General features: G+C 34.1%; 2 protein-coding genes across 2 annotated transcripts in view; both read right to left on the bottom strand.

Annotated features, from left to right (window-relative positions):
* The window catches only part of LOC127874089 (zinc finger SWIM domain-containing protein 6-like), a 358,176-nt gene that overhangs the window by 26,301 nt on the left and 312,372 nt on the right, over positions 1-19,503 (bottom strand). The gene's annotated exons all lie outside the window — the stretch shown is intronic.
* Positions 1-19,503, bottom strand: part of LOC127872218 (palmitoyltransferase ZDHHC1-like) — a 39,353-nt gene that overhangs the window by 11,955 nt on the left and 7,895 nt on the right. Inside the window, exons 2-4 of the mRNA XM_052415547.1 lie at positions 17,085-17,186; positions 13,626-13,750; positions 12,422-12,580 (exon numbers count right to left, since the gene is read on the bottom strand). Coding sequence (XP_052271507.1) covers positions 12,422-12,580; positions 13,626-13,750; positions 17,085-17,186 — 386 coding nt within the window. The remainder of the gene's footprint in view (positions 1-12,421; positions 12,581-13,625; positions 13,751-17,084; positions 17,187-19,503) is intronic.

Genomic DNA, 19,503 nt, shown 5'->3' with positions numbered 1-19,503 from the left:
TGGTTAATGTTCAGTATTACTGTTTCCTCACAAATATCATAACTAAAACGAAAACTTACGAATCTGAAACAACTTTTTTCAATTTTGTCAATTTACCAAAGCGTGAAAAGATCCCTTTAAACATTTGAATTTCATCGAATACGTAAGTAAACTAAAATGTAACATATTGTAACATTAATGGCCATATTGAGCTTTTATTTGGAATAGTTGGCACGTTCTTGATTTATTTCCAAGTATTTTTATTTTGTTGAAATACGTACTGATAATTGAAATCATGATGATTATCGATGGAATTTTAAAAAAAGGGTATATAATCCATCGTTTTTCCACGAGTTTCTTTCTTCGCAATTTGAAGTACAATAAAATTAATAGACCAAACCATGTTTCGTGTCTGAAATCAAATGAACAGAACAAAGATGAAAAAAAAACTGAAGAACTCGCCGCTCGCGCGAAGCTTTTGTTGTTTTCTGTTATCGAAGTGCCATCTGTTATCTATGGTGTACGAACTGGTCCAAAACTATATCGGACAGTTACATACTTTTTAACTGCTTGTGCGTATGTAAACCGTTCCGGGCGATTTATTTTGTGGATACCAAACCGTCCGATACAGTTTAAGAAACCGTCAAAGTATCCGCATACCCAGCGTGACGCTTGATTCTCTTAAATACATTGAATCAAATATGTTAAGCTTGGGTAAGGAATGAGGAACTGTTCCTTTTGCCTTATTCGAAAATGGAATAAGGAACAAGGAAAAAGGAACCAACTTACTCTCCACCCATCTAGGGAATTGTGTATGTGCATGTTCGCAAAGTTTTAAAGTAAAAATAACTTACCATTCATGCATTAACAACTCAATTTTTAAGACTTGAACGGGCATTGAGTATACAGGTTTTTTATACGGCTGTTCAAAACGGGACGTATTATAAGATCACCCTTGGCGGGCGGGCGGGCGGCGTCCGCTCTCTAATTCAAATAGTTTTCATCCGATCTTCGCCAAACTTGGTAAGAAGTTGTATCTAGACAATATCTAGGTCTAGTTCGAATATGGGTCATGCCGTATCAACTAGGTCACGGGATCACTTAGTGCATTTCAAGGATTCAGCATGGTGTCCGCTCTCTTATTGAATTAGTTTTCATCCGATCTTCCTCATATTTGGTCAGAAGATGTGTCTAAATTATATCTAGGTTATATCTAGGTAAAGTTCAAATATGGGTCATGCCGGGTCAAAAACTAGGTCAAGAATTCACTTAGTGCTTTTAGCATGGTGTCCATTCTATAATTGAAGTAGTTTTTATCCGATCTTCACCAAATTTGTTCAGAAGTTGTCTAGATGACATCTAGGTCAAAATAAAATATGAGTCATGCCGGGTCAAAAAAATAGGTCACAGGGTCACTAAGTGCGTTTAAAACAATCACCATGTGTCGTTTACCCTAGTCCATTAGTTGTGATATCATGCCACATGGTAAAGTTATCAAGTTGTCCAAAACCTTAAAACTTGTGACATTTTGGCACTCTTGTTAAACATATTTTTATTTTTGCAGATAACTGTCAATATTCTTTACGAATACAGATTATGCTGTTTTTTTCAATTGCCATGTGTTATTTATAGTTTTGTCTGGGTAAAATCATAGTACTAATAGTGTTTATAAATAAGAATAAGATAGTGAATGAATTAGTGTTTACCGAATAATGCCTTTACTTGTATAATTGCCTACATATACATCAACATGTTTTTTGTCATTACAAAATTTTGTCCGCAACCGATCATTTAATAAAGCTGTATAATTACCTTGTTGTTACATAATTAAAGGGCAAGGTTTCTCGGAAGAATAACATAACTATAGGAAAATATTTTCAAGGATATTCTTAAAGCTGAAAACAGCCTGTGGTCATTAACAATACATATAGATGAACAATACATATACACAGATATAAACTTATTAATGTGCTTAATTTAAATAAAGTATATATGTATTACCAAGGCAAAGTAAGAAAGTATGAATAACTACATTTAAAAATGAACAGTCATTTTTATATTAAGAAGCAACAGTTCTTTTTCAAAACGGAGAAGTAAGGGTAGAAACATTTTTTCTTCACTTCTAGCAATTGCTCGTTTAATGAATTAAGAAACTAGGCATATTTCCAGTTCAATGTGAGGTCACTTACATGTATTTATAATAATATTGACCTTGAAATGCATTGGGGTGTATGGGGTGTTCAGGGAAGCGATAGTACTCTGTTGCTTGCTAGCAGTTCTATTTGGAGGACGAGCTCAACTGGTTCTTACCTGACACTTCTGGTTTCGGGAGGTTAGTGCGTAACAGTGACCTTGACTTTTGAACTAGGGGTCATCTACTTTCCAAGGCAAATGCACATTTTAAATATAAAGCCAATCGATGTATCAGTTGACGAGTTATTGATGGGAAACAATTTCACACTTAGTGTATAAGTGACCTTGACCTTTGACCTAATGATCCCAATTTCAATAAGGGTTATCTACTTCCCATGGCCAATGCACATGATAAGTATCAAGCCAATCAGTGAATCACTTAACGATTTATTGATCAGAAACGATTGTACTCTTAATGTAAAACAGTGACCTTAACCTTTGACCTAGTGACCCCAATTTCAACCGGGGTCATTTACTGTCCAAGGCTAATACTCATGTGAAGTATTAAGCCAATCGGTCAATTTGTTGACAAGATATTGATCAGAAATGATTTTCACACTTAGTGTGATAGTGACCTTGACCTTTGACCTAGTAACCCCAATTTCAATACGGGTCATCTACTGCTTAAGGCCAATGCACATGCGAAGTATCAAGCCAATCGGTCAATTGGTTGACGAGTTATTGATCGGAAACGATTTTTACACTTAGTGTGATAGTGACCTTGACTTTGAGACCCCATTTCAATAGGGTCATCTTCTTCCAAGACCAATTTATATCTGAAGTAAAAAAAAGTTGAAGTATAAAGCCAATCTGTCAATTTGTTGACGAGTTATTGATCAGAAAAGATTTTCACACTTAGTGTGATAGTGATCTTGACCTTTGACCTAGTGACCCCAATTTTAATAGGGGTCATCCACTGTTCAATACCAATGCACATGTGAAGTATCAAGTAAATCGGTCAATTTGTTGACGAGTCATGGATCGGAAACAAACTGGTCTACCGACATTCAGACTGCTCTACTGACAGACAGAACGACCGACATCCAGCAAAACAATATACTTTTTCTTCTTCAAAGAGGGACATACAAATGTCTTTATTAAACCAGCATCAAACCAGTAACTCACAATCTGTAAAGGTTGTATGCTATTTGCTGCTGATAAGTTTTTGGTGTTCGAAAATAAAAACTTTCAAACTTGAATCTAGAAAGACAGGTCCCAAACTTCTAGCAGGTTTGCACATGGCCAACTTCTTCTTTTTTTTCACAAATGGCACTTACTCTGTGGTATTTGATGCTGTTTTAAGTTCAGTTCAATAATAATTGTACGGTCATATCTTTGCAACAGTGAGGAAGATTTGATACATAATAAAGTCTTAATCCTGAATAAATTTCATTTTTACATGTGTATCTCACAGAGAAGGAAATTACTCTGGTTAGTTGGACAAATTATTCTTCAATAAAGCCTTAACTACAATGTTACTAAAAATAAAAATATTGCTGAAGTTTGTTTGAACTCAAACTTGTTCTTATAGTGATTTTCCACACGCTAACCCCCACCCCAGTGCCTGTTGTAATATGTAACAAGTTTATAAAAAATGTTACCAGGGAATTTTTTTTTTTCCAAACATGTGTAAAAGATTATGATACGATGTTATATACCAAAATAATACACTGTTGTTCCAAAGAAAAGGCGCTTTATGTTATTTTGATAAGCAAGTCTTTATCAATCATGTGACTTTAAGGGTGTGGCCATTTTTTAATCCTAGAAAAACCGCAGTACAATATTGTATAACATATATGAAACCCCTAGGATTTTGTGGTTCTTGAGGAACATTTCTATGACCATTATTTACACCGGGAGGTAATAATTTGAGAAAACTGGGTAGAGTACTACTCTACAATGTTGTATACCAACACATTTGGACCTTATGGTTACAAAAAATATTGAAATAAAAGTATAAATTTATTATTGTAACACTACATAATGTCTAAGTTGAAAAGGGGACATAAAAATATGTGCACAAAAATTTCATACCAAATGGAAAAACTCCTGCAGTGTTAATGTTTAAATAAGGAGGGACATGCTTTCAGACAAACTTTGGTCTGCTGAAAGACCCACAGACAGACGCCAATGACAAGTTAGCATACCAACCTTTTCTTTGAAAATAAAATATGTATATAGTGAAAATGGCATTTTTGCCTGTGTGTATAAACAAGGGAAATAACTCGACACACGTATAAAAGATTATTCTAGCATTACATGTAGTAAACTAAGTACCGATTAATTTATTTTCATAATAATTTTGATATATATTGACAACGATATATGTTTAAAACTATTCATAAATTTGAACAATGGGGTAAAATTTGTATCAATTTTAAGATAATATATCATTATAATATGTATCACTTCCAATAGGATTGCAGATTTAGAGATAACGTTTAACTTCAAGTAAGACATCAATATGAAACCAGAAGATTTTTTTTCAGTACATGTGTAATCATCATTTATAGGTTATCCAGATTATTGACAAGCAACATTAATGTCCAGTCTATTGATCCATTAATTAGACGGTATTTTTGTTGCTGGTATTGTTTTACCGTTTAAATACCTTTAATGATGCTTTACCAATAAATTATCTGCATAAATAAAACTGCATACAGTGCAAACAACAATTTTATAATATTCATATTGGCTAACAAAAACGCTTTTCAAGGGCGAAAAAGGTTTGTTTCATATTGCTTAACAGGGTTCCATATATAATATAAATGTCTATTATATAATTATATTCAGATAAAGTTCACACTGTTACTTTTGTGCATGTCAAATATGATTAAAACAAAAGCACGTAATGCACGTTGAACCTTAGAATCGAACAAGTAATGTAACTAGTGGGATAATGCTCAAAGACCATGCAAACCCAGATTTTAAGGTTTTGGCTTTTATTTGCATGTGAAAAGAGAATAAAATCTAGTTCAACTGGTGGGCTCAGGCCCAAAGACAATGCACTTCAAGATTGTATGGTTATAAACAAATAGTGCATGTTTGGTAACAATCGATTACAAAATGTTGCCAACACCATAACAGCCCAAAGTGTGCAAGGCATATGGACACAACACAAGAGAGGGCCCCAATGTAGAGAACTATAGCTCACCGAGCACTTTGTCCATAATGGTACCAACATCCGACAAAAACAAATAAAGGTTTAAACAAACAAGAACATTTCAAAGCAGAACAATATCTATTTTTTATTTTAACTTTATTTACCATTTATGATCCGTTTATACTTTTTTTACTTTTTTTTTTAATTTTTAACTTTTTTGTGTACACGCCACTCTAAATAACATAAGAAATAGGTTTGTTAACAAACTGAATATACAAGAAGGGTTGTCACATTATTTTATGCACTCTCTTTAGCAATTTACAGCATCAGCATTTTTTAAGCAATTCAACACCTTTAGTTCTGATATGATAAAAATATTTATTTTTTAAGAAGCCGTTGTCATGCAAAATGGTATAAAACAAGCAAACCCTGCTCATGCTGGATAGAGGAACTAAAAAAATGACATTTTGTATGCACAAACAAAAAAGTCTTTGTCAGCTACTGAAAGAGATTTTCTTTTTGTTTATTGGATATCAGAACAAAATCTTTTCTGCCCAATTTTAAGTTGTTCGCTTGCAAACAGTATTAAAGTGTTAATCACGTTTTGCAAGCCAGATTTGCTAATGGCCTAAAACCTGATAAATGCCGCATCCGCGCCAGGAAAGAGTTTGCTATTTATGTCAGAGTTTTCATTTGTTACACAATAATCATTCACAAATCGACACATAATGTAAATATCATGGTATTTTTTTAACAGAGCGTATATAAAAAATTAAACATTTGTTGACTTATACCCTTCGCGGAAGAGGATGCTTATGAATTATTAAAATAGTCCACTATTTGCTGCGTCTTATTCACGAGGTATATTGCACAGCTGAGGTCATCCAAAATCTGAGGCCATTAATAGATAAGGGAAAATACAAGTACTGCTGATCAACAAGGGATGAGGAGAATCCAATACACTATCATGCGCCTGTTGTGCAACCTCGTTGAAAGTGATTGCTAATAAAGCGGGGTTAAATCTGATATGTCTGGGAAACGTTCTTTTGTTCTCAATAGGTGGCAGGATTTCTTCGGTATTCTCAATGACATGAAAAATCCCGCTACTGTTATGAACAAAAGGAAATTTCACAGAAATATAAGATTTAACCCCGCTGTACTAGTAAGCACTATCAACGAGGTTGCACAACAGACACGTGATAGTGTATTGGACTCTCCATATCCCTTGTTGATCAGCAGTACTTTTATTTGTACCTTATCTATTAATAGCCTCAGATTACGAATGACCAGTGGTGCGCAAAATACCACGTGATTCAGACGCAGCAAATAGTGGACTTTTCTAATCATTTAAAAACATTCTCTTCTGCGACACATATAATTTAAAAAAATGTTTAATGGTGTTTTCTATATACGCTCCATTCAAAAATATTCCATTTAATATTTATTCACAGTATGCCTCTATTTGTGAATGAATAGGGTGGAAGAAATGAAACCTCTGACATAAATTGCAAACTCTTTCTCTGCGCGGATGCGGCAGTTATCAGGTTTTGGGTCATAAGCAAAGCTGGCTTGCAAAATATGGTATTTACCGTAGTTGTTCGCAAGCAAACAACTAAAAATTACTGTGGTCATTACAAAAAGTCCACAAATATATATGACACCCCTCTAACTTTATATGATCAACTAGAAAATCTAAATCCTTCAATAGTTTCAACAATTTTTTTTTAGATTTTACTATTGTGCTTTTTTCCCAAACATTATTTCTTGCTCTATTTTTGACAAATTTAAATGTGGTGTGCACTTTTAATTAATATATTAAAAGCAAAATCATATGCACAGCTTTAGACCTTGGAACACCTACACATTTTAATTTATTTAGGAAAGTGACATTATCATATTGTTTTCTATAAAAAATAAATAAATTGGGTTCCGCTTGAGTAAGTCTCATCGACCATTTCCTGAATTACAAAAAAATATCCATTATAATTCCTTTGCACAAAATACAATATGTTTCAATAAACAGTCTTTATATTCATGATTCTGTTTACTTCAACACTGACTGTTTACGCAAGGTGACATCTTAACTGAGGTGACCCCAAAGTCAGATAGGACTGTATCGAAAATCAAATTTAATTGAACAAGTGTTTAGACATCATACAGCTCGGACTTGTAAGATTTTAAAATCAAAGTACTGGCAGTACTGGTGTGACGATTCTTTTGAAGAGGATGGATATAAAACATCAATATAAGTTTATCTATATCACCACAATTGTGTATGTTGATACGAATATTTGGGTACGATAAAAAATTTGGGTACGAAAATTTTGGGTACGAAAAAAAATTTGGTACGAAAAAAAAATGCGTACGAAACATTTTTGGTACGAAAAATAGTTTAGGGGTACGGGGAAGTAGTACCCGTAGGTAACTTGACCCATTGAGCGAAACTGGGAGGCGGGTCACATTCTTGTTCATTAAGTATGGCAATACATTCATGATGATTCTCGAAAGTAGGTATGAGCACATAGCCGGACCATGTGAGCTCAATCGTATGAGCACTTGACTATCCGAGTTCGCCCATATGGATAAGTTAACTAATAGCGAAATGACCTTATACATGTATATGCTGAAATCTAACAATCGAACGAAATATCAGACATGGTATGTACACTTAGGTGGTTGTGTAATTTCTGTTAGAATATCGTATTCAATATGTAAATTTTAAATGATTGTGCCCGCACTTGAGTTTGTTGCCTTGTTTGAGACTATACGTGCCTAGGCTGCACCCAGTGTGTGTATTTGTGTTTTTTCAAGGTAATGAGTTACCTCAGCGCTGAGGCTGCATAATGTTGGGACCCGGAGTGTGTCCAGCACTCCTACCTAATAAGATTAGATTGACGACAGTTGGGACGAATTTTGAATGATAGCTGCAATTTCCAGCTATTTGTTTTGTACTGAAATACTTTTTAATTTTTATATGGTCAAATGCTGCGGGGGGAGATGAGATTTCCCGGAAAAAAAACAACTGTCAGGAATGATGACCACAAAACATACAAAATATAACATTGCGCCGGGAGCGGGAATCGAACCGGTGTCGTAAAGGTGAAAAAGCGAACGTCCTTACCACTGCGCTAGCGGGACGGACAATTACGCAAAGAAATGTTGTTTTATCTATATATATCATAGCAGTGCAGCGTTTACAAATTGCAGGTTCGAACTCGTTTGCATTCTTTAGTTTTGTGATCACGTAAAAAGTTAATTTTACATGTTTTTATTCGCAATTTATTTACTAAATCGAGAACAAATATTGCAATTTCCAGCTATTATTTTTGTACTGAAATACTTTTTAATTTTTTATATGGTCAAATGCTGCGGTGGGGCATAGGGACCCTTAAGTAAAAATATTCTATTATACTACATATATATACAAGGGATACAACTGTGAACATTCCTGCACACAACCATGGTGTAAACAATAGCGAAAAATTTGCTTCCAAACGCAATAAATACACCAATTAAACTGTATTACAACAGCCAAGACATTTATCTTTCAGAAAATAATACACTTGGCAATAAAGTACAAGCTTTTCATTGAACTAAGAGAGAAAGTTTCATTCAAAATGCTCAAAAATCCTTACTTGGACACAGGTGTGCACAGCTGAAAACTGAGAATTCTAGAAGTAATTTTCGTATTCCTTTGTTATAAAGCTCTTTTGCTGGTACATATTAATTGGATAGTTTTTTTTCATAGTAAAACATAACAAAATTACTATTTAGTGAGCATATTTTGCTAGAAATTCATATCAATCTGCTTCAATTTCACAATGACAATGTTTTACTTTCATTTTGGATAATTCACATGTATTTCTAACATGCGATTTGATTGGTTGAAATTCCACTGCAGTAATTAATCCAGCCATTCACGTTCCACGTAACATTACCTGACAAATTGCATACAAATCCTTGAAGATAGTAGAAATGTAAACAAATTTAATATTTACGGTGTTTTACATATATGCAGTTACATGCAATTATGGAAGGTGTCTACTTTGATTAATAAAGTGTCTATGGATAATAAAACAAGGTAAAATTTGCTCAACTTCTCTGTAATTATTGAATTATGAAACAAAATGTGTCAAAGTGGGTGTGCACACCTGTGTCGCATTTCGAAAATTTAACCGTTTTTCATGAAACTTTCGTTTCAAACACAACTATGAACACTTTTACTGCTATAAACACAGTTATTATCTGATAGATAAATGTCTAATCTGTTCTTATACAGTTTTTTTTGTGTAATTATTGCTTTTGGAAGCGATTTTTTTGCTATTGTTCAGACCATGATGTTGTGCAGGAAATTTGACAGTTGTATCCCTTGTATATATGTATATAGTATAATAGAGTATTTTTTACCTAACGAACCCTGTGCGGGGGGGGGGGGGGGTGAGATTTTCCGGAAAAAAAAACAACTGTCAGCAATGGTGACCACAAAACATACAAAATATAACATTGCGCCGGGAGCGGGAATCGAACCGGTGTCGTAAAGGTGAAAAAGCGAACGTCCTTACCACTGCGCTAGCGGGACGGACAATTACGCAAAGAAATGTTGTTTTATCTACATATATCATAGCAGTGCAGCGTTTAAAATTTGCAGGTTCGAAATCGTTCGCATTCTTTAGTTTTGTGATCACGTAAAAAGTTAATTTTACATGTTTTTATTCGCAATTTATTTACTAAATCGAGAACAAATATCAAACAAAACAGAGAAAATATATAGCTGTTTCATTGGTCCATAAAAATAAAATGGATGTAAAATTACTAATTTGAAATTAACGTTCTGATACACTTATTGAATCTGTTTCCGCAGGATATGCTGTTCTATTAATATTTACCTTTATCAACACGAACGACAACTCTGCTAGGAGAATGTTATCAATGAAAATTAACGAGCAATCTCCTACGCAGTGGCGAATGCCAAGGGAAGTAACTGAAAAATCGAGTTATCTCAATCGGACTGGCTCGGTCTTTTACATAGGTCGCCATTGTGAAGATTTTTTTTACTGGTTATCAAACCTTGGACGCTGCTGTTCCAGCATCGTCAAAAAAGGAACCATTTGCTTGCTTACCAGTTCGCATTCGTGTTTGTTGTTCTTGGCTGAGCGTGTTGTATGTACTGTGCTGACCCAGGGGAGACCAGTGACAAGCTCAATGGTGAAAGAGCCCGAATTCTTTATAAATGAAAAATAATAATTTTATAGTAGTAGTAGTAGTAGTAGTAGAAGTAGTGGTAGTAGTAGTAGTAGTAGTAGTAGTAGTAGTAGTAGTAGTAGTAGTAGTAGTAGTAGTAGTAGTAGTAGTAGTAGTAGTAGTAGTAGTAGTAGTAGTAGTAGTAGTAGAAGTATTAGTGGTAGTAGTAATAGTAGTAGTAGTAGTAGTAGTAGTAGTAGTAGTAGTAGTAGTAGTAGTAGTAGTAGTAGTAGTAGTAGTAGTAGTAGTAGTAGTAGTAGTAGTAGTAATAGTAGTATTAGTAGTAGTGGTAGTAGTAGTAGTAGTAGTAGTAGTAGTAGTAGTAGTAGTAGTAGTAGTAGTAGTAGTAGTAGTAGGTATTAGTAGGTAGTGGTAGGTAGTGGTAGGTAGTGGTAGTAGTGGTAGGTAGTAGTAGTAGTAGTAGAAGTAGTAGTAGTAGTAGTAGTAGTAGTAGTAGTAGTAGTAGTAGTAGTAGTAGTAGTAGTAGTAGTAGTAGTAGTAGTTAAAGTGACGCTCAATAAACAAACGTATAATTATTCATATATTTTAGATGTGTCATTTGATTCACCTTGAGTCACAATAACTGGACTTACTGGAGTTTGTTTTGCCCATTACCATAATATTTTAATTTGCAAACTGATTATAACGAATTGGATTGGTCAAAAATACAACTGTCCATACAGATCATGCAATAGATGCAAACTATCTTAAGGCTGTTCTGTAAATACTACTTTGCTTCCCTTTGTAGTGCAATTACATTCAAATTTAAATACAGTTTATTTATTTCAATGAAGAGTTTGTTAGTCTGTTATTCTCAATAAAGTAAAGGCATAAATGTGTAAAGAAAATTATACTGTTTTAAATGTGTAAAGAAATGTACTTTTTTACATTTTTTTTCCACACATTGCCAAAAACATGGCCTTAAATTGAAATTACTATTGACATTTAAACTTTATAATTTAATCTGACAGATTATGAGGTTATTTTAACAGTGGTCCCTCTATAGGAGAAGAGCGAAAATAACATCATAACACAGAAATGAGCTGCGCTGTAGGAAAATGGGGGCTTAACGCATGTACATAGTGTTGTCCCAGATAAGCCTATGCAGTTTGCCGTGGTAAATCAGGAACGACACCTTTTCTTTTTATGGTGTCTTTTGTTTAAAAGACGTTTTTTCTTAGCAAAAATCCTAACCGCTAATCTGGGATGACACTTCACGCACATACATTAAGGCCCATTTTCCATGAGGGAGGATCAGATGTATGTTCCCTATAAAATATAAATACATTAGTTTATTAAGATTTGAAGAGCTAAAAAGTGTCTGTATAGTACCAATGTAGCACCGCTCGTGTAGCTTTCGACCTTCACTGGTACATATGCTTTTGATGGGCTTTCTAAAGATTTAAAGATGGTCGATTTGTGGCGAACTGAAGGTAAAAGATCATTCTTTTAGCTGTTATTACATTTGTGAATGCTTTCAAATGGTCACCAATTGTTATCCTGTTCTTGATATGACTTTTTTACTTCTGTATCTAGCTAAAGAAGCAGAATATTCGGAATAGAATAGATATTACACCGATGGTAAAGTATTTGTTTTTATCAATATGACAATAACCATGTGGCATTAAAGTACTAAAAACCTAATCCCATTGAAAAATAAAAATCTATGTTGTCAATCATTATGTGACATTATGTAAATAGACAAATCTGAAATACACAGTGGTTTTAAACACACAAAAATTAGCAATATATTTAGTATTTAAGATTTTACGATACCAAAGTTCGTTTATAATATGAACTGGTTTTATCAATCATGTATTTCTCAAATTTTATTATTGAAGTCTTTAAATTCCTAACTGGAATCCCAATTTGATGAGTATCAGAAATAATTTATTGTTCACTTACTGAGATAAATGTGAACGCAGATGAGTCCTAGGAAAGCAACAGCTGCTGAGGTGCCCAGCGTGAAGGTGAAGGCCAGTACGGTCAGCCACGCTTCGTATGGAATACTTTGGTAGAGGATTTTGAAGTTTGCATCATTGTATGTTTGCAGAGTGTTCAGATCTGCAATCATACCAGAGGGATGTAGGCTTGTATGTGACTCATTTTCACTGGAATGTCATTATCAAGTAAACCTAGTTCTGGGAAAACTGAGCTTTATGCACGTGTGTAAAGTGTTGGCCGATAATGTAACTGATCTAATTCCACGTGTGTAAAGTGTTCGCCGATAATGGAACTGAGCTTAATGCATATGCGTAAAGTGTTTGCTTATACTGGAACTGAGCTTAATGCACATGTGTAAAATGTTCGCCGATTATGGAACTGAGCTTAATGCATGTGTATTAAGTGTTCACAGATAATGGAACTGAGCTTAATGCACATGTGTAGTGTTCGCCGATAATGGAACTGAGCTTAAAGTGTGTTAAGTGTTCGCTGATAATGGAACTGAGCTTTTAATGCACATGTGTACAGTGTTCATTGATAATGGAACTGAGCTTAATGCACATGTGTAAAGTGTTTGCCGATAATTGAACTGAGCTTAATGCACGTGTTAAGTGGTCGCCAATACTGGAACTGAGCTAAATGCACATCTACTGTGTAAAGTGTTCGCCGATATTGGATTTTTGTTAAGAAGTCTTGCATTGGTTCAAACACAAAATTTCATAAAAGCTTAAAGTGTTGTCAATATTAGCCTGTGTGGACTACACAGGCTAATCTGGGGAGACACTTAACACAACATGAATTTAGCTAAGTTTTAAAAAGAACGTGGATAAAATGTGTTGTCTGTATTGTATATTTAAATAGATAGTCTATTTTTCCCTTATTTATATCATCAAATTTTGCGTACTTTATTTTTTATCAAAAACTAAGCTATTAAAAAGTGTTCATCATGCTCCTCTTGTTATAAAATGGACCAATATATTTTTAACCTCTGAAAGTAACGAATGAATTTCTGAAAATTGTGAAAAAGATATATATATATATATATATATATATATATATATATATATATATATATATATATACATGTATATAAGTAATCAATCATGTCAAAAAGCAAAAAGCACTTAAATAAGGTACACAAATCTGAAAAGTATACAAGTTGTACCTCGATGGGGCTGCAAAATGTGTCTGTTGCTTCGATCGGTGAAGAAAAAGGTAAACTCAGCCACAGCAAGGCCACTGATTAAGCATAATGCCCCAAAAGCTATTCCTAGAGTTGCCATATACGATCTGGAAAAACAGATAACACTTCTAGTAAGCTAATATGTCATTTTTATCGGCGTCGCACTGAAGTGCGGCGACTAGTATGTAATACGTTTTTTTCGCTTATGGGAGGAGAAGTTATTTTACGGATCAATGTATATATTTTTGTTTTCAGAATATGTTGCCTAGTGTTGATTTCTTGTGTAAATTAGTGTAAATAAGTAAAACATTTGTGCCTATTACATTTACTACAAAATTTATTGCCAATAATGCAAAGCTAATTCTTTTAATTAATAACTGATTACAGGGACTGGGCAATAATAAAAGATCACAGGGTCTGGGCAAATATGCGAACCGGTGAAACTTTCTGGTTTTGTATAAAAATGAAACTTCTTTGTTCCACTATCCTAGCAACCACCTAGTTACTAATAAAGGCGCTATAGAGCGCGAAGCGCGACACGTATTATTAATTGTGATAATGAGTCAAGCTATGTAATATGGAATTTTTACACCCATTATTGCTGCTTCTTCCTGTATTTGCGCGATGATTATCTGAGATATTAACTATATGATTCTATATTCTCAAATCTTTTCCATAAAGAAGGAATGTAGTTGACAATTGTTAATAGTTTTATTTGATCGTTCGTCAAAAAGTTGTAATTCTGTTACTCTTGTATCTTCAATGCAATTGAGTAATTAAATAGTAATTAAATTGAATGCGTTTTAATTCCCTTTTATTATTGTTTAATTTGAGTTACAATGCTATGACGTTAAATTTTATTTACACTTAAATGTATTATGAATATTGCTGGGCCATGTGTGAGGTTGAGCGCTCTATAACCAGGTTTAAACCCCCAATGCTTTGCATTGACCGTTCCAAGGCGGTGACCCCAGCTTTATTCATATTTTGTGTTTATGTCGGTTTGTATTGTGCTGTTTTGTGCTGTTTTGTACTGTTTGGGCAATCGGTCACTTGCCTTAAATAAAGGACCAACTAATTTTTTTTTAATGAAAATTCAATACTGCTCCAGCAGCTGGAGTTTCACTTCTTTATATTCATAAAGGAAGCAGCCGCTTATCAATTAGGAGCGCCATCACAGCACCCCAGTCTCATTACTATTAAGTCCTCCTACTTTTTTTAAGAACCACATATAGAAGGCTGCATGCCTGACCCGTATCTTGCCAGTGGTATGGACCCTTTGGTATGGACCATTAACCCCGCTCACTATCCAGCGTTTAAACTTCCGGGTTTTCAATTAAACCGACTATTAATAGCTTATGAATATCTTAGTTAGAAGGTGATTTATCAAGCAGTTCCGTGGTGTAGTGGTTAAACGCTCGCTTCACATGTGAGAGGCCCAAGGTTCGAGCCGAAAGCAAATTCGTTGAATTGATATCCCCCGCCAATATGCTTCTGGACACAAAAGTGTTATATTTGACACTCAAAAAAGCATTTTTTTCAAGATACAAAGGGCCATAACTCCGTTATTAACAGATGGTGTACAATACCATTTGGCGTACATCTTCTTCTTATTGATATACATACCCATACCAAGTTTCAATGAAATCCGCCAAAGCACTTCCAAGGTATGTCTCTGGACACACACAAAAAGCATTTTTTTTCAAGATACAAAGGGCCATAACTCCGTTATTTACAGATGGTGTACAATGCCATTTGGCGTGCATCATTCTATTATCCATATATATACTCATACCAAGTTTCAATGGAATCCACCAAAGCACTTCCAAGATATGGCTCCGGGCGGACGGACGGAAAGACGGACGGACGGACTGAAGGACGGACAACGCCAAAACAATATCCCTCCGCCTATGGCGGGGGATAATAAACATGCTGTTTTATTGTAACCATTTTTTGTTTTTATTCTGCCCATGAAATATATGTGTGAGAGGTTGGGGGGATTCGTAAACACATTAAAACTTTTACAGTGTTTTCATATCAATGAGTACTCAACCCCTATCGTAAATGAGCAACGTAAGAATACATTCAGAATCATCTCCCCTTGAAGTTGAGAAAAATATGAAATTACGCTTACAAGATGAAGCAGATTTTTTAAAACCTACACAGTTCTGTTTTATTATTAATGAAAACTGCACACGGATGCCAGTAAAAAAAGGAAACCAATGTAAATAAAATGAACTATGAAAAATTTGGGGGTTACAACACAACATCATAGATAATGGTTATTTGGGGGTTACAGTAAAACTGCGATAACTCGAGGTTATACGGGACTGACCTCGATGCTCAAGCAATCGCAGGTTTCGAGTAATCCATTTTTTTTCACTGTTTCGGTTGGTGATGCTTTACTTCTGACCACAAACGCTTTATTACCAAGGTACATACATGGGCATGAAAAAAAACAAAAAACACGAAATACAACATGATCACTACACAAATTCCGATGTATTATCTGGTACGCTCTCTTATATGCCATCCATTTTATCATAATTATCGATTGCTGGTATTTATTAAAATTATAATTAAAACTGTGTAGCTTTTATTATCTGCATCTCAAAGGATGACAATTTGCAGCGTATCTCAAACTGCGACTAACTTCACACTTAATCAAGCGTTTTTATCTTCTTGATTGCGCTGTTTTCACAACTCGAATATTTTTAGCATCGACCAAACGAGAAAGTGTCTTCAAATAATTGCCAGTTAATTAGGTGTGAAATGCCTTTCAGGGACCAGCACACATCATAGAGTTATCGAAAATCGCATGTTTGAGTTATTGCAGTTATTGTTATATAGAAATTAAAGGAAAATGTTAGGGACTTCCTTTAATGCTCGAGTAATCGCCAGTTTTCGAGAAATCGCCAGCTCGAGTTATTGCAATTCTACTGTATAACACAAAATCATAGATAATGGTTATACCCGTATGTTTTTCTATTTTGTTTAGATAATCGGCCAATATATTAATATTTACAGTAGAAAAAAAACGTTCCATGTAACTTCATTGAGTGCCTTTTACACTGAAATTCCCGACGCCCTTTGATGCTTTGCATCAATACTTATCTTGTAGAATCCTTGTATGAAAACTTATGATGTCATATGGACATGAAAAACAAAACCCAGATGGTGGTCCAATATTACTCTTGTTATTTCAAAGGGTACATAAATTGCAGAATATGTCTGCTATATATTTCCATTTTAATTAAGAACATATACATTCAATTTTATCCACAAATTCAAGACAGATACACTTTCATATGCAAAAAATAATCATGACAAGATATATTGAGATGTACCTAGAGCTAATACTTTACATATTTATTCTGGTCAAAGCTTGATGGAAATTTTGTACCAAGACATTAAAAATTCGTTCTTGAGGTAACTATTTACCTGTAGTTTTTTCCTCCTATACAATTATTCACAAAATAGCAGTGATAGTCAAACCTCCAATCGCATTTGTTACATACACGACAGTGGTTAGAATGGGCCTTTCTGAAATATAAATATAAATAAATACTATCACTGTCTGAGAAATGAAATGAATGTGTGTTAGTACTTAACATTCCTCATAGACATACAAGTTTGATACATTTGATATTTGGCTAACGAATGTCAAGACATAGTTTTATAACAGTGAAAAAAGCATGCGTACAAACTCAAGAGTACAACCAATTTATAAAGAGTGCATAAAATAACTTAGCAGCCTTTCCAAAAACAAAATCAGTTGCTGTTTTTTATTTCTCAAACAATGATGAAAATATTTTGTACACAAGCAATTTCATTCTATTCATTTAGAACAGTCACAATTGTATTATACAGGCTGTTAATATGAAAGAGTTTCTTGTGAGATCTTTAAATGGAATTATTTAATCTTTTACGTAACAGATATTTGTACAAATTAGAAAGAATTCAACATGGTATTTTAAAGTGGAAAGCAATCTTAGTGATTTCCATAGATGATGTTTACTTTTAATGTATTATTTAAAATTTTCAGACAGCTGCTTTATTCTGAATTCTATCGTATGTTGTAGAGTCGCCAGTTCTTTTTCAATTGAATGCAATATTTCTTTATTCCTTTTATTTAAACATTTCTTGCTATTTCATTTTTTTTAAACCTTCTTCATCTAATATAAAAGGTTAGATGCAACATATATAGGGAGCCAGGGAATCTTTTAGCTATTAAAAGATTTAAATGAAAACAGGAAAAACTTACACAATTTAAGGATGATTTTACACACTTACTGCCAACCATATATGACTTACTGCGAGAATGCATTTCTCAGGATGTTAATTCAGCAGTTGAAACCATAACCTCTTTGTACTATAACGCAGCTCAGTGAATGCTGGTCAAACATTTTAGTAAATACACCTTTTCCAAGCCCCCGTGGTGGAATTCGATATGTGATACCCTCAAACAGACAAAATATAAAGCATTACGAAAATTTCGAGAAACAAATTCTCCTCTTGACCTACGGACATATAAAGATAAGCGAAATGATTTCAAAAATTATTGCCGATCCTCGGTTAATAAATTGAAGGAATCCAACAGAAAATTATAATTTGACACCAGAAACGATCCCTGCTCCTTCTGGAAAGTTCTTAAAAAAGTAAAAAAAATTGCGACTTTAGATGATAGTATTTCACCGTCTGAATGGTATAAGTACTTTTCCAGACTTTTGTATGATGAAAATGCTACTAATGTAGACCCATGTACTGATAATTCACATAATCTCGCTGATCCTACAGCCATTGTCTTAAATGAACCAATCACAATTGAGGAGATTCAAAAGTCTATTTCTACCTTATCTTTTGGGAAAAGTAGCGGTATTGATGGTATACCAGCAGAATTTTTCAAATATACCATGGATGACATATCTCCTATCTTGATACTTCTATTTAATCAGATATTAGAAACCGGTAGTATCCCTTTATCTTGGGGTTCTAGTGTCATAACTCCTATTCACAAATCTGGTCCGACATACATTCCTGGTAATTACAGAGGTAAATCTATTTCTACCACATTATACAAAATATTTTCTGGCATTATAAATAATCGATTGTCAAATTGGGCTGAAGATAACAACAAGATAGATGAATCACAATCTGGTTTTCGAAAGGGCTATTCAACTGTCGATAATATTGTCTGTTTACATGCAATGGAACAAAAATATCTTTCTAAGAGAGGTGGTCGTTTCTATTGCATCTACGTGGATTTTCGTAAGGCATTTGATAAAATCAATCATAGCAAGTTATTTTTCTCCTTAGAGAAGAAAGGCGTGCATGGTAACTTTTTTCGAATCCTTAAAGCTCTCTATGCAAATCTCAAGACATGTATCAAAATTCAAAACCATATCACTGATTTTTTCCCGTGTAACATCGGAACGCGTCAAGGTAACAAATCAAGTTCGACCATCTTTAATCTATTTATTGATGAATTATCTGCCCTTTTACGCAACAGGTGTAGTACTGGTTTATTTATTACTGACGATATCCCAGACATTCGTTGTTCGATGTTTGCAGACGATGTGGCCGGATGTGCTGAAACTGCTGCAAAACTTCAACAGCAAATTAATATTATTGACCAATTTTGTTATGAATCTGGTATGAAAATTAATTTGGACAAAACTGAGATAACCGTTTTTCGAAATGGCGGTCCTCTGCGAAAATACGAACACTGGTTTTATCGTGGAAATAAAATCAAAGTATCTTCTGTTTATAAATATTTAGGTATATTGCTAACATCAGGTCTCTCATGGTCGTCTGCCCACTAAAAACTAGTATCACAAGCTCAAAGAGCTCTATTTTCGAT

This window comes from Dreissena polymorpha, chromosome 3 (assembly GCF_020536995.1).
Source record: "Dreissena polymorpha isolate Duluth1 chromosome 3, UMN_Dpol_1.0, whole genome shotgun sequence".
Classification (NCBI taxonomy): Eukaryota; Metazoa; Mollusca; class Bivalvia; order Myida; family Dreissenidae; genus Dreissena; species Dreissena polymorpha.
Note: the sequence above shows the minus strand (reverse complement) of the source record. Positions and strands in the feature narration are given on the sequence as shown.